General features: G+C 38.8%; 1 protein-coding gene across 2 annotated transcripts in view; it reads right to left on the bottom strand.

The window, feature by feature from the left end:
• LOC149261988 (putative sphingolipid transporter spinster homolog 2) overlaps positions 1-14,011 on the bottom strand; it is a 486,467-nt gene that overhangs the window by 403,281 nt on the left and 69,175 nt on the right. For both annotated transcript variants that reach the window (XM_089423163.1, XM_089423158.1), the window contains exon 3: positions 8,535-8,636. In XM_089423163.1, coding sequence (XP_089279289.1) covers positions 8,535-8,636 — 102 coding nt within the window. The remainder of the gene's footprint in view (positions 1-8,534; positions 8,637-14,011) is intronic.

Genomic DNA, 14,011 nt, shown 5'->3' on the forward strand with positions numbered 1-14,011 from the left:
CCCTCTCGATCCGCGGCTATCTCCACCACTGCCAACTCCCTTTCTCGCAGTTGTTTTCCCCAGCCCCATTGTCGAGCAAACCTGCATGCAAATTCTTCTCCTCCCTTCCGCCGTCGTCCAAACCTGCACACACAAACAACCTTTCGATTTTTTTTCTTTATGCGATTACATTAGGTTTCATTTTTTACTTATTTATTTTTATGTTAGGTTAGGTTTTTGACTTTTAGATTAAATCAATTTGTTTGTTTTAATTTCTTTCCTTTTGATTTCATTTTAATTTGATTCTTTTAATTCATTTTTAATTTGTATTATTTGCGTTAGTTAGATTTTATTTTATGACTATTTCGATTTTTTTTTTTTATGCCTTTGCGTTTTGACTTTTTGGATTTTTGATTTTTCATTATTTTGATTTCATAAAAAAGAAAAGCATAAAAAATTTAAAATTTTAAAAATTTTAAAATCTAAAAAATTTTAAATTTTGTTGACTTTGGAATTGAGAATGAAATAAGTTAAAGGAGGATTTGCGCTTTCACATTAAAAGTTTTAATGTGGCCTATGGCCCATTAAAATTTCAATTAACCCTTTGATTTGTTTTACTTTCGTCATATTAAAAATTTGATTTCCTCATTTACCGCATTAAAATAATTGCCTAAGGAATAATTAAAATTCTAATTTAAAGTTTCTTGGTGTCTTTGGTGTTAAGTGTAAAATTGGAATTTTTGTGATTTCTCTATTGTCAAGTGCGATTAACGTTTTAAACATCATATTGACTATAGGAGATAGATAAATTCTTCTAGATTTGGGATTTAATTGCTAGAAACTCTTGCATGATAAAGTTTTGGGCATTAACATTTAATTGTTCATGATCGTCATTTTGCCACATTTATAAATTGCTCTAGATAACTTATTTCTATTTAATCTATGGTTAATTCAATATAAAGGCACTAGTCTATAACCTTTTTTTTATCTTGTGGTTGTGTCTTATTTTAATGTCAATTGACCAAGACTTGTTCTAAATTCATCAAGTTGTTCATCCTTAAAATCTCCTAGAGTCTGTGTTCCACAGACTATCTTCATCCATTCACCTTAGGGACTACCCCCTTGACTTGTCTAGGAGAGTCTAAACAGAGTGAGTAAGGATTAGAGTGACAGCCCTTACTCTAAGCGTTGTCGCGGTGCTTAGACACTTTGTGCAACAACACTACCCAAAGGCACTTTGTATCCTTGAGAGTGGGTAGTGCATTTGTTGAAGTCTTAGTCATGCCAAGTCTTAGAACTCCCCCTTCATTATTCAACTATTTAAATTAGCTTGACCTTTAGGAACTCCCCCCTTGACTAGGATCATTTCCTTGTAGTCTAAATAGTGGGGCAAGGTCACCAAGGTGACAATGGGTGGCTTGCTTGAGAGTTGCCTCTAGGCTCTCCCATTGTGGTTAGGACTTTTCCCTCTAGGAGAATGTTTGAGCGTAATAGAGGACAATACTTATAATGCCTGCAAGCTAATAACTTTATCAATGAACAAATGAAACACTATAGTAAATAAAACAAAAGAGAGTTGGTTAATTTATACACAACTCAAGGGATAGTGCACTTTCCGCAAAAGTCATTATGAGTTTACATGTACAAGTTTGGCGTTAGCCATGATTACAAAAATAATAAAGAATATGGGTCAGTTGTGGCAAAAAGTGAAAATTACACCCTTACTTTCAACAGTGTAAACTGTTGTCATTGTTCTTCCTTTCTCTTACTATTTAGTCGATGTGCATACATATGATTTCTTGATTAATTGTTGTTGACACCTAATCCTCTGCGATTGGGTGAATTTGTGTAAATAGTTAAATTAGGAATGTGAACAGTCATCAGGAGATGAACTGAGCAGTCACATCCTTTGTATATAACAATAGCTACCTAATGAAATAAATCGAATCAGTTTTCTGCCAAACTGGAGTTACTCCTGGCCTGACATGGTATCAGAGCCAGCTCCTTGTTTTAGCTATTATGCTCCTGTAACTCCTCTGTCCTGGCCTCTGCCTCTGCCTTATTCCCCTCTGTCCTGAAATAACCTGCCTCTGCCAGTGCTGCACATCTGTCCATACTGTCCAGACAGAAGCGTTGTACGTTAAATTTTTTTATATAGCGTTGTCATTGCCTGTTTTAGCGCTAATGCCTGACATGGTATTCTGCGTTCAATGATCTCTGCATTACTTTGATTCCTTAGCAATCGATGAATGCTGAGTGGTGTATGTTGAATACGCTGGCCATTCCCTTCTGTAATTTCGTTCATTTCGTTCACATCCTCCAAGCTACGAAACAAGCATTTCATGCCAGGGTGCCACCATCGATGAAGCTTCTGCGTTTGTCAGCATAGACGTTTTTAAGGTTTGTTCACATAGTGCGAATACCTGTTCACGAATAACAAGAGCAGAGGGCGTTTGGCTTGGGGCATCATAAGCGGCCTGCAAACCCTTTCGGTTACAGACATGAATCGGCAGCACTGTGACCTCTCTGTGCGATGAACCTTCTCCTTCATCCAGTGCATTAATTCTTTGAAAAGTCGTTGTAGCAGTCTTATGTATGAAGTCCAGTGCATTAATTCTTTGAAAAGTCGTTGTAGCAGTCTTATGTATGAAGTCCAGTGCATTAATTCTTTGAAAAGTCGTTGTAGCAGTCTTATGTATGAAGTCGATTGTGTTGGAGCAATTCCTGCATATACGTCTCTTGGAACCTACAGTGCGTCAAACGTTGTGTTACTCCTGTGTGTTGAATTGAAAACCGTGTAATGGGCTGAAGAATTTTGTAGTGAAGACCGGAATGCTACATTTTAAGACTGATATGTGTTGATTGGTTTGTTGAATGCTGAAGGGTAACTGTCGGTCTCAGCGGTTTTATTTTTGTGAACGACTATGAACCGAGACCTCGTTCACAACAGCCGCATAGTCACAAGTTTTGTGGAGGTGAATAGTATCAATGCGCAGTTTTTTTAAAATCATTTAAATCATTTGAATGGTAATGTTACCCTGCTGCGTTGTAAAGTTAAAGCATTAAAGTGATACGTAATATATAAATATATTACATTTTAAAACATTGAAGTGATATGTACATAATATTTCAATGAAATGCCGATGCTTTTATCAAACATTGGAGGGATTTGAAGAAAATATAGTGCATAAAGTTGTAGCGTAAGGAAGACATTTGAAATCTTTTGAGAATGCCCTTTTGAGTACAATTTCACTATATATCAACAAAAGTATTTTTTTCTATCAGCAGAAGTATTTTTTTTTTACAGAATGCATTCAATCATATCTATGGTAGGAATAGTTCTCACTGGCAAGGAGAACTATCCTGAATGGTCCCGGATGATAAAACACACCCTCATCTTCAATGAGTTGTGGAAAGGAGTGTGTGTCGGAGAAGGAGACAAAGACCCAGTACAGCCTACCTCAGACAAAGAGCTCGTCATTTGGGAAAACAAGAACAGCAAAGCCTATGCATTAATCGCAGCATCTGTAAATGAAGAGGTGAGTCGCCATATTTCGTCATATTCAACTGCCTTTGAAGCCTTACAAAAGCTAAAAGAACTCTATGACTCACATTCTGCTATGACTCACATTCTGCACTTGAAGTTGTTCAACTCATGATTAAACTCTTCACTCTTGAACTGAAAAATAATGATCCTCTTGCTCTTGCATCTAAAGTAAAGTCTATAATGCATGATATCAATTCCACTAAGGTTGAGCTGGATATCCCTCTTATTGCTTTTCTCAAGGTACTCTATCCTACTTACTCCAATTATCTTGAGTCTTTGCAAGCAAATGGAAATCTCAAAGATATAACCTTTGACTCTCTTGTGAAAAAGTTTGCTGAAAGAGAGAAAGCTTTTGGAAAGAAGACAGCCCCTGAATCTTCTGAAGAGACTGTGTGCCTTGCTCATAAAGAAAAGCATCATGCTCAAGATTCTACAAGAGGAAGAGGTGGACGAAGAGGAAGAGGAAGATATTTCAGAGGCAGGGGGGGCAGACATTCTCAAGGAGAAAAGGCAAACTTACACTGCATTCACTACAAAAGAAATGGATCACATGATGCCTCTACATACAAGCTACCATGGGACAAAATTGAGCAGAAAAGAAACCAACAGAAAGGTAAAACTGATGATACAGACAAAGGTAAAGCACCTGAATCCGCTCACTATATTGAGGCACAATGTAACATTGGAGTAAATGAAGATTTGTTTAATGTTTCACTTGCTTCTTCGAAAACTGATTGGTTGCTTGATTCAGGAGCAACCTGTCACATGACTCATAGAAAAGATTTTTTTGAAGATTTCACTGACAATGTTGATGGAGCAGTATACTTTGCAGATCAGTCAAAAATCAAGCCATTAGGGCTTGGCACAATCAGGCTTAAACTGCCTGGTCTTCTAGACTTTCTTCTGGATCATGTTCTATATCTCCCACAGCTCAAAAGAAACTTGTTGTCCTTGGTCCACATCCGCCAGCAAGGTCACTCCATTCATATGTTTGATGGCAAGCTTGAGGTAAGAAAAGCATCTGACCACTCACTTGTCATGAGGGGAATAGAAGAAGAAAGGCTTCTCAAACTGCAAGGAACCTCTACTCATGCACAACATTTCTCATATATTTCTCATCATGAAGAAGGTACACTTCCATCAAGTTTATTATGGCATGCTAGATTTGGACATTTAAACTATGACAGTCTCCGCTTATTGAAGAAAAATGGTGTTGTTGGTTTGCCTACAATTCCTAGGAAACATAAGCAATGTGATGCTTGCATTCTAGGAAAGCATAGCAAACAGTCTTTTCATGATTCACATTCAAGAGCACATAGGAAGCTTGAACTCATTCATTCAGATTTATGTGGTCCAATGCCTATTCCTTCTGCAAATGGAAATAAATATATCATGACATTTATTGATGATTACACCAGAATGTGTTGGGTTTATTTATTGAAGAACAAATCTGATGCTTTTCAAACATTCAAGAATTTTCATAAATGGATTGAAAATGATGCACAATCTCATATTGGGTCTATTCGCACTGATAATGGAAAAGAATATACATCAAATGAATTTGAAAACTATCTTCGCCAACATGGGATCAAACATCAAACAACTGTGCCTTATAATCCCCAACAGAATGGTGTAGCTGAAAGAATGAATAGAACAATCTTGAATATGGTACGATCCATGCTTTTCTTCAAAAATGTAAAGATAATGTTTTGGGCTGATGCTGTTCTATGTGCTGCATATATAAAGAATAGATGTCCATCTAATGCTATAAGAAACAAGACTCCTTATGAATTGTGGTATGGACATGTTCCTTTGGTAAAACATCTCAGGGTCTTTGGTTCCACCTGTTATGCTTTGATACCAAAGGTACATAGAAACAAACTTGGTGCTAGAAGTCGTAAGTGTATCTTCCTGGGGTATTCAAACACCTCCAAAGCATACCGCCTCTATGATGAAGTAAATAAAAAGTTTGTTGTATCTAGAGATGTAATTTTTCTTGAATCATCCAAAACTGACAATGTTGTTGAGCGGCAACTTGATCGCTTGGATAGATTCGCTAAAACAAAATCATTTCAAGAATTTGATAATCAGATTCCACATCTTGAAGGGGGGATTCCTATTCTAGATCAACATGTGGAATCTTCTTCTGAAGAACACTCTCCCCCGAATGAAACTCCAATAACGGATGATGCTTTAAGTGATGTAATTGATAGAATTGGGAGACTCAATCTTGATTCAGTCCCAACTCCATCAACAGAACAGCCTGGACCATCTCAGAAAGGTCCCCCAAAGTGGCTAACAAAGACACTTGAAAGTGTTCATCCTGATGAAATTGGAAAAACAGGAACCAGAAATTCAAACCGGCAAAATGGAGGTGATTTAGATGACTCTAATTCACCTAGTGATATGGATGTTTCTTATGATTGTGAATTGAACTTGTCTACAGATTTTGAACCAACTTCCTTCAAAGAAGCTGCTTCTCATGATGAATGGAAAGAATCGATGCAAAAGGAGTATGATGCCCTCATAAATAACGGCACTTGGAAGCTGGTTGATCCTCCATTTGGAACCAAACCAATTGGCTGCAAGTGGGTCTACAAGAACAAGTACAAAGCTGATGGCTCACTTGACAAGCACAAAGCTAGGCTTGTGGCAAAAGGTTTTGCACAGAAGGAAGGGGTCGATTATGAGGAAACTTTTGCCCCCACAGCAAAATGGGCCACCATCCGGACACTCTTTGCACTAGCAGCTCAGAACGGTTGGAAAGTCCATCAAATGGATGTAAAAACTGCCTTCTTGAATGGAGATCTAAAAGAGAATGTTTTTATGTCCCAACCTGAAGGATTTGCTGTGAAAGGACATGAACATAAAATATGCAAACTTGTGAAATCCTTATATGGCCTCAAACAAGCACCGCGAGCCTGGTATGAAAAACTAACTGAGCATCTTCTAAAACTCAACTTCAATCATTTTGATCTTGATGATGCAACTTTATTTGTCAAGAAAGTTGGCAAAACAGTTGTATATCTTGTGGTATATGTAGATGATCTTTTAATGACAGGGAATAATGAAAGCTACATTGCATCCATAAAGAAGGAATTGGGGAAAAGTTTTGAAATGACTGATTTGGGCTATGTTCATTACTATCTTGGCATTGAAGTAACCCAATATTCAAAATCCATATTTCTTTCTCAAAAGAAATACATTGGAGATTTGTTAAACAGATTTGGCATGACAGAGTGCAATCCTCTTTCTACTCCAATGGAACAAAACTTAAAGCTCACATCTATTGAAGGAAAGGAATTTGAGGATGCAACAAAGTATAGACAGCTTGTAGGAAGTCTCATCTACCTCACTACTACCAGACCAGACATTTCATTTGCTGTTGGAATCCTCTCCAGGTTTATGCAAAAGCCTTGTGAGGGACATTGGTCTGCTGCAAAAAGGGTTCTAAGGTACTTGAAGGGAACTCAAGACCTTGGAATCAAGTATACACAGGTGGACGACTTCAGCTTGATTGGATACTCTGATTCAGACTTCGATGGAGACAAAGAAACTGGGGTATCTACTTCAGGATATGCTATGAGTCTTGGATCAGGAGCTGTCTCCAGGAGATCACGCAAACAATCAGTTCTAGCAGATTCCACAACAGAAGCAGAATACGTGGCAGCAGCTGAAGCAACAAAAGAAATTGTGTGGCTCGGGAAAATTCTTGAAGATTTGCAGGTAAAACAAGTACAATCAACTCCACTCATGATTGACAACACCTCTACAATAAAGTTGGCCAAGAACCCAAAGTTCCATGATCGTACAAAGCACATCAATACTAAATATCATCTGATCCGACATCATGTTGAGGCCAAAACAATCCATCTCTGTCATTGTTCCACAAATGAACAAATTGTAGACATCTTCACCAAAGCTCTTGGAAGAGAAAAGCTTGAAAGATTCAGAACGATGCTTGGACTCACCAACATCCCTTCAGATTAAGGGGGGGAATGTTGACACCTAATCCTCTGCAATTGGGTGAATTTGTGTAAATAGTTAAATTAGGAATGTGAACAGTCATCAGGAGATGAACTGAGCAGTCACATCCTTTGTATATAACAATAGCTACCTAATGAAATAAATCGAATCAGTTTTCAACCAAACTGGAGTTACTCCTGGCCTGACAATTGTATGTCATTGTCATTGTTATTTCCAAACTCTTAGCTTAAAGGGGATTCAATCTCAACACTCCTCTTATGATTCCAATCATTTTGTTGTTGCAAATTGTTATTCGACACTCATGAATCCTATTCCCTAACAAATCAAATGTTAAACTCTCAGTGATAATTGTAATTCAAGCCATTTGAGGCTACATGTCAAACACTGAGTTCGGCCAACTCATGCAGATGATGGTAATTCAATTTTTTCCACCTAAACTAAGGATGAGAGCTTTAACTTAAATGGCAGATGTTATACATCTTGATAATGCAATAGCAAATATAAATGTAATTGCAAGCTTTATTACTAGTTATACATTGACAATGAAGTAGCAAATGTAAATGCACTCCCTAGGTTTATCAGTAGTAGAAATAGCATAAAAGTGTGTTTTTTAACGTTCATTATGTGCTACCCATCCAAACACATGTTAAAGTTAAAATATGACTTACATAACTAGTATTTTACATATTTTAGAACAAATGTTTTTATTTGTTAAGAAAAGTAGTACCTGCCAACTGCTGTATTCAACTACTATATTGGTTTTTAGCAACCTCTTTGCATATGGGAGGGAACATTTTAAAAATAAAAAACATGTTAGAACAAAAGCTGATGTTTTCAATCGAAAGTTTGACAACTCATAACTAATCAATTCATAAATACATACAGACTAGCAATTTGAGATTCCAAAAAGAATTAAGCTTTCTAAAGTTACTTTCATCTAGCCAACACTCCAAATGTGTGTAGTCAGCATCGAAATATGAAATATATCTTGAGAATCATTTAGGATGGTCGGATCACTTACACCTTGGCTAAGGCAGCAAAAGCTGGTGATGCTATTAAAAGTCCAACCATAAAGGCAGAGGATAGAAGCCCATCCTGGAAGTAATTCAAATTAAAATCTCCCCTACATTCATACACAGAAATAGTGAGCATCAATAAAGAGAGAAAATTAAGAAATGATACAGAACCAAAAACTTGTGTGGGGAGACAAGCCGTTTTTGAACTTCTGATACATGACATTTTACAACATTTTTAAAAGAATACATGTTATTCAATAAAACTTTAAAAATCTAAGATTGAAATGCAAAGGCACAACAGACTGTAGGAATGCAACATACTGAGACCAATATCCTGAACAATGCAATGATCTCAACAAGGAGACATTAGGATGATGACAAAAGATTTACAGATAGATTATCAGGAGCTCAACATATTCGGTTGATACCTAGAGTAATAAAGTAGAGCAGTTGGTGTACTCTAAACTATTTATCCAGCAGACAAGCCAAGGAAAGCAAAACAATACCATAATTTGATCCTGGTCTTCTTCTTCTGATCATTGACCTCCCTTTTTGCATAGCTTTATTGGATAAGTAAACAGCAAGCTCCTATGTTAATGATCACATTAACACATTATGTATTCAAGTGACCATGTGCAATAACATGTTAGTAAAAATAGCATGATATTAAAGATAATTAATGCACAGGTCAGTTGGCTGGAGAGACCACCTCAACCATCTTAGGGTACTGTTAACCATCATATTGTCATGAATGGTAAAGTGTTGATATTTAGGGCAGCTAGAGGACTAATCTCCTTTCTCTAGCCCTCTTAGAAGGCAGACAACCCTTGGCAGTGTTGATTTCTGGTAGCATCGGGTGTGCTCTAAGTCTCAAATTTTGCAGGAAGGCTTAGACACATGTATTCCACAATACCCAAAAATTATTTTGAGAAATTCCACCCGGAGACAGTTTTATTAAAATAATTAATTATTTTTAATGAGTGCCTAAGTCTAAACTTAGGAAATTAAAATGATTAAGGGGTATTAATGTAACTGTGAGTGAAACTTCTAGAAGAAGACGAGGATCAAGTCAATATGATTTGAGCCATTGATTAGAATCTAATCTGGGCTGTTGAATACTCAACTGGAGGATTATAAGAAGGACTTCGATGGGCATTTGGAAAACACACCAGGCAGATACTCAGTGACCCAAGTAAAATCGATTTCCTAACTGGTCGAAGTTCGGCAAGAGAAAATCGATTTACGGGGAGAGTTGCAGGTGAGGAGGAGAGAGGGTATCAGCAGCAGTTGAGAGGCAAGAGTAGAAGAAGCAGAGCAGAGAAGAGACAGCGCAAAAGTTGTGATGTAGAGGGGTTGCGTAGTCCCTACGCAGAAGCTGACGCAGTGAGTGACAGAGGGGGTAGCAGGTCCTCTCCCAGATCAGAATCTCGCCAAGGAGTGTGAGAAAGTTGTCTGTAAAATTCTCACAGAGATATCTTTTCTATTTTGCTAGTTGCATCTTGTACATGAGATTTTTGTTGAAGATTAATAAAGAAACCCTCATCTGATGCACCGGTTTTCCCACACTGGGTTTTTCCGGGGACGATTTTCCAAAAATAACTGTCATTGTGTTTATCCTTGTGCTAGTACTTCTCTTTACATTTACTTTCCACGGGATTTTAATTGTGAAGGTTGTAGTAGAATTTATTTCAATATTTGTCGTAGAAACACTATGAACTAAAATAATAAGTAGAAGAAATAATATCAGTCACTGCAGTTGGATTTCTATTTGAAATTTTCACATGGTATCGAAGCTGAGATAAGTGCATACTGGAAGAGCCAAGTGTTGGAGGGAAGAAGGAAAATTGAAATCACTGCATACGCAGAAAATCGAAAACCCGGAGGAATTGCGCAAACCAATCCTGGAGGGGCAAATTTTTCATAAGAAAATCCTCTCTGAGTGACTCGACAGAGAGGATATTTCCAGGTTAAAATTGCGAATAACAAAGGGAGCAGCACAGAAGCTTCAACGCAGAGCAGTATTCAAGTAAGGACGTAGTCTTTTCTGCAGCAGTTGTTGGGGGCAGAAAAAGCGTCAGAGATTGATGGCACTAAGAAGGATGGAAAATCAAGATGTCTCCAGATTATCTTCTAGATTAGAAGAAGAATCCGCACGTCTGTCAAGTTCAGCATCGGCAGATGTTTGGTACATTGATAGCGGGGCTTCAACTCATATGACTGGAGTACGAGAACGTTTCTCGAGCTATCAAGAAGAACAAATGGACTTCTAGGTTACAATGGGAAATAGAACGAAGTGTACTCTAGTAGGGAGAGGCACCATAGCGTTTGAGACGGAAGCAAGAAACAGCATCTGAATCACTAATGCTCTGCATGTGCCCAGGTTAGGAATGAATCTGCTTCCATTGTCCCAGTTACAGGACAAGGGATACAATGTATACTTCATTGGAAGGAAAGTATATGTCAAACATCCAAGCTGGAAGAAGAAGAGACAAATTGGAGCTCGAAGCAACAGATTGTATAGATTGCAGCTTGAGTCTCCAATGGCACTGATAGGCAGCAATCTTAATGGTGAAAAGGAATTGAATGAGCTATGGCATAGGCGAATGGGACACTTACACCACGGAACACTGAGGATGCTCAAAGAGACTGTGACAGGAGTTCTAGTCCTTAGTACTAAGCATGATGATATATGCAGAGGATGCGTACTAGGGAAGTACGCTAAAGCAACTTTTCCAAGAGTAAAAACAGAGAGGAAGGCGTATTGGGATTGATACACTCAGATATCTGTGGTCCAATGTCCATAAGAGCTGTTAGTGGTGATGAATACCTCGTCACCTTTATTGACGATCACTCTAGAAAAACCTAGATCTATTTCTTAAAAACCAAGGATGAGGTCTTCGATTGGTTCAAAGAGTTTAAGGCTCTCGTTGAGAACATGACAAGGAAAAAGATAAAGGTATTACGTTCAGATAATGGTGGAAAATATATGGACAAAGACTTCACAGGTCTCTGCGCAAAGGAGGGCATCAAAAGAGAATGGACAGCTCCCTATAATCTAGAGCAGAATGGAGTTGCAGAGCGCAAGAATATAACTATTGTTGGAGCGGCAAAGGCTATGTTGTATGATCAAGATTTGCCTAAGTTCTTATGGGCGGAATCTTGCAACATGGCGGTGTATATCCAAAATAGAACTCCTCAGAGATCTTTGGGGAAGAAAACGCCCGAAGGAGTCTTCACAGGGAAAAAGTCAGAAGTTGGTCATCTCGAGATATTTGGAAGCGTGGCATATTGTCACATTCCAGACGAGAAGCGCAATAAACTGGACCAGACTGAGAAAAAGGGGTAACTCGTAGGATATAGCGAGACCTCAAAGGCATACAAAATCTACATTTCCAGCAGCAAGAAGATTGTAGTGAGATGGGATGCGAAGTTCATGGAGGATAGAGCTTTCAGGAAATCTTAAGAGATGCCAGCAGAAAGTCAGTTAGTAGATGTTCCATTAGTCTAGCAAGAGCAGGGGTATCAAGGAGGACAGGCAGAAGGACAGACACCTAGATCGAGTACAGTGACCTGTACCAGTATTTCCTCAAAGGAAGGAAATATAAATAGTTCTCAGCAGATGAAATGACATGATCAGGAGGAGGAATTGATTGAAGCTCCCACCACCAGTGGTAGAACCAGCAAAGAAGTACGGCAGACACTGAGGGACGCATAGGAGTTTGTTGGAGCTCCTAGAACCGAGAAGAGGCAGTGTAGACATCCTGAGTCCTGACAGGTACCAGGCCTTGGTAGCACAAGTTGAAGAACCCTCTAGCTTTCAAGAAGTCGTTCAACACCAACTTTGGATGGATGCCATGGTAGAAGAGTATAGTTCTATCATGACGAATGATGTCTGGGAAGTAGTACCTAGACTAGAGGATAGATCAGTTGTAGGATCAAGGTGGATCTACAAGATCAAGTATGCTGCAGATGGCAGTATAGAGAAGTACAAGGCTAGGTTCATGGCAAAGGGGTACGCACAGAAAGAAGGAATAGACTATGAAGAGACCTTCGCCCCAGTAGCCCGATATACCTCTATCAGATCTGTTATATCCCTAGCAGCTCAAATGGGATGGGAGATTCACTAGATGGATGTCAAGACAACATTCTTGAACGGGGTGATAGAAGAAGAGGTGTATATATAACAGCCCGAAGGCTTCGAAACTCATGAAAAAAGAACTCATGTATGCAAATTAAAGAAACCCCGATATGGGCTCAAGCATGCACCCAAAGCATGGTATGGTCAGATTGATAGTTACTTACAGCAGTTAGAATTCGCCAAGAGTGAGGTTGATCACAATCTCTATTATTTAATGGTAGAGAATGAACCACATATTCTAGTATTATATGTGGATGACTTGTTTCTAACAGGGTCATCTAGGCTCATACAGGACTGCAAGAAGAATCTCAAAGCAGAATTCGACATGAAGGATATGGGGTTGATGCATTATTTTCTAGGATTGGAAGTTTGGCAGAAGAAAGGGGAGATCTTCCTTGGGCAAGGAAGATATGCTATAGAGATTCTGAAGAGATTCAGAATGCAAGATTGTCGACCAATGGCTACACCCATGATCACCAACTGGAAGAAAATAGATGCATCAGAAGACAAGGAGGTGGACCCCACCTTGTACAAACAGCTAATTGTGTCGCTCATGTATCTGGTCAACACTAGGTCAGACATTTGCTTCACTGTCAATACCCTTAGTCAGTTCATGGTGGAACCTAAAAGGGTGCATTGGGCAGCAGCTAGGCACATTCTTATGTATGTGCGTGCAACAATCGGATATGGGTTGAAATACTGTCGAGGAGATGACGTCAAATTGGATGGATTCACAGATGCAGATTGGTCAGGTAGTTCAGTAGACCGGAAAAGTATCTTTGGGCACTGCTTTAGTGTTGGATCAGGAATGATCTCTTGGTGCAGCAGGTAATGGAAGTCGGTAGCTTTGAGCTCAGCAGATGTTGAATATATGGCAGCAAGCACAACTACGTGTGAAGCTATATGACTTAGAAATTGCTTGTGATTTTGTTCAGAAAAAGGATGGAAGCGACCAGGATTTACTGTGATAATCAAAATTGTATCAAACTCTTTGAGAATCCAGTGTTTCGTGATCCGAAATTGGATCCTTAAACTCTCTTAAAGCTACCCGAACTCTGTAAAAGCTCATACCGAAGTTTAAAGTCTTATGGATGTTGAAGCCTATCAGAAATAACCTCTGAACAACGACAATTTGCAGCCAGCACAGAGCAACGAGGACCTTCGGTCAAAGCGCATTGACCGGTGGCCCATGGGCACTGTGCATGGTGCAAAAATGGCGAATAGGAGGCTCAGACCAGAAAACAGAGGTTGTTTCGCGCTTTGCTGGGCAAAATCCCTCGAGAAGGAAAAGCCCTGAGCGCTCAGTCACAAGGGAAGCCAAGAAACCATGGGAAAAGCGCTAAA

Source organism: Pinus tabuliformis, chromosome 6 (assembly GCF_031772625.1).
Source record: "Pinus tabuliformis cultivar Carrire ecotype Pingquan chromosome 6, CPIR1, whole genome shotgun sequence".
NCBI classification, from domain to species: Eukaryota; Viridiplantae; Streptophyta; class Pinopsida; order Pinales; family Pinaceae; genus Pinus; species Pinus tabuliformis.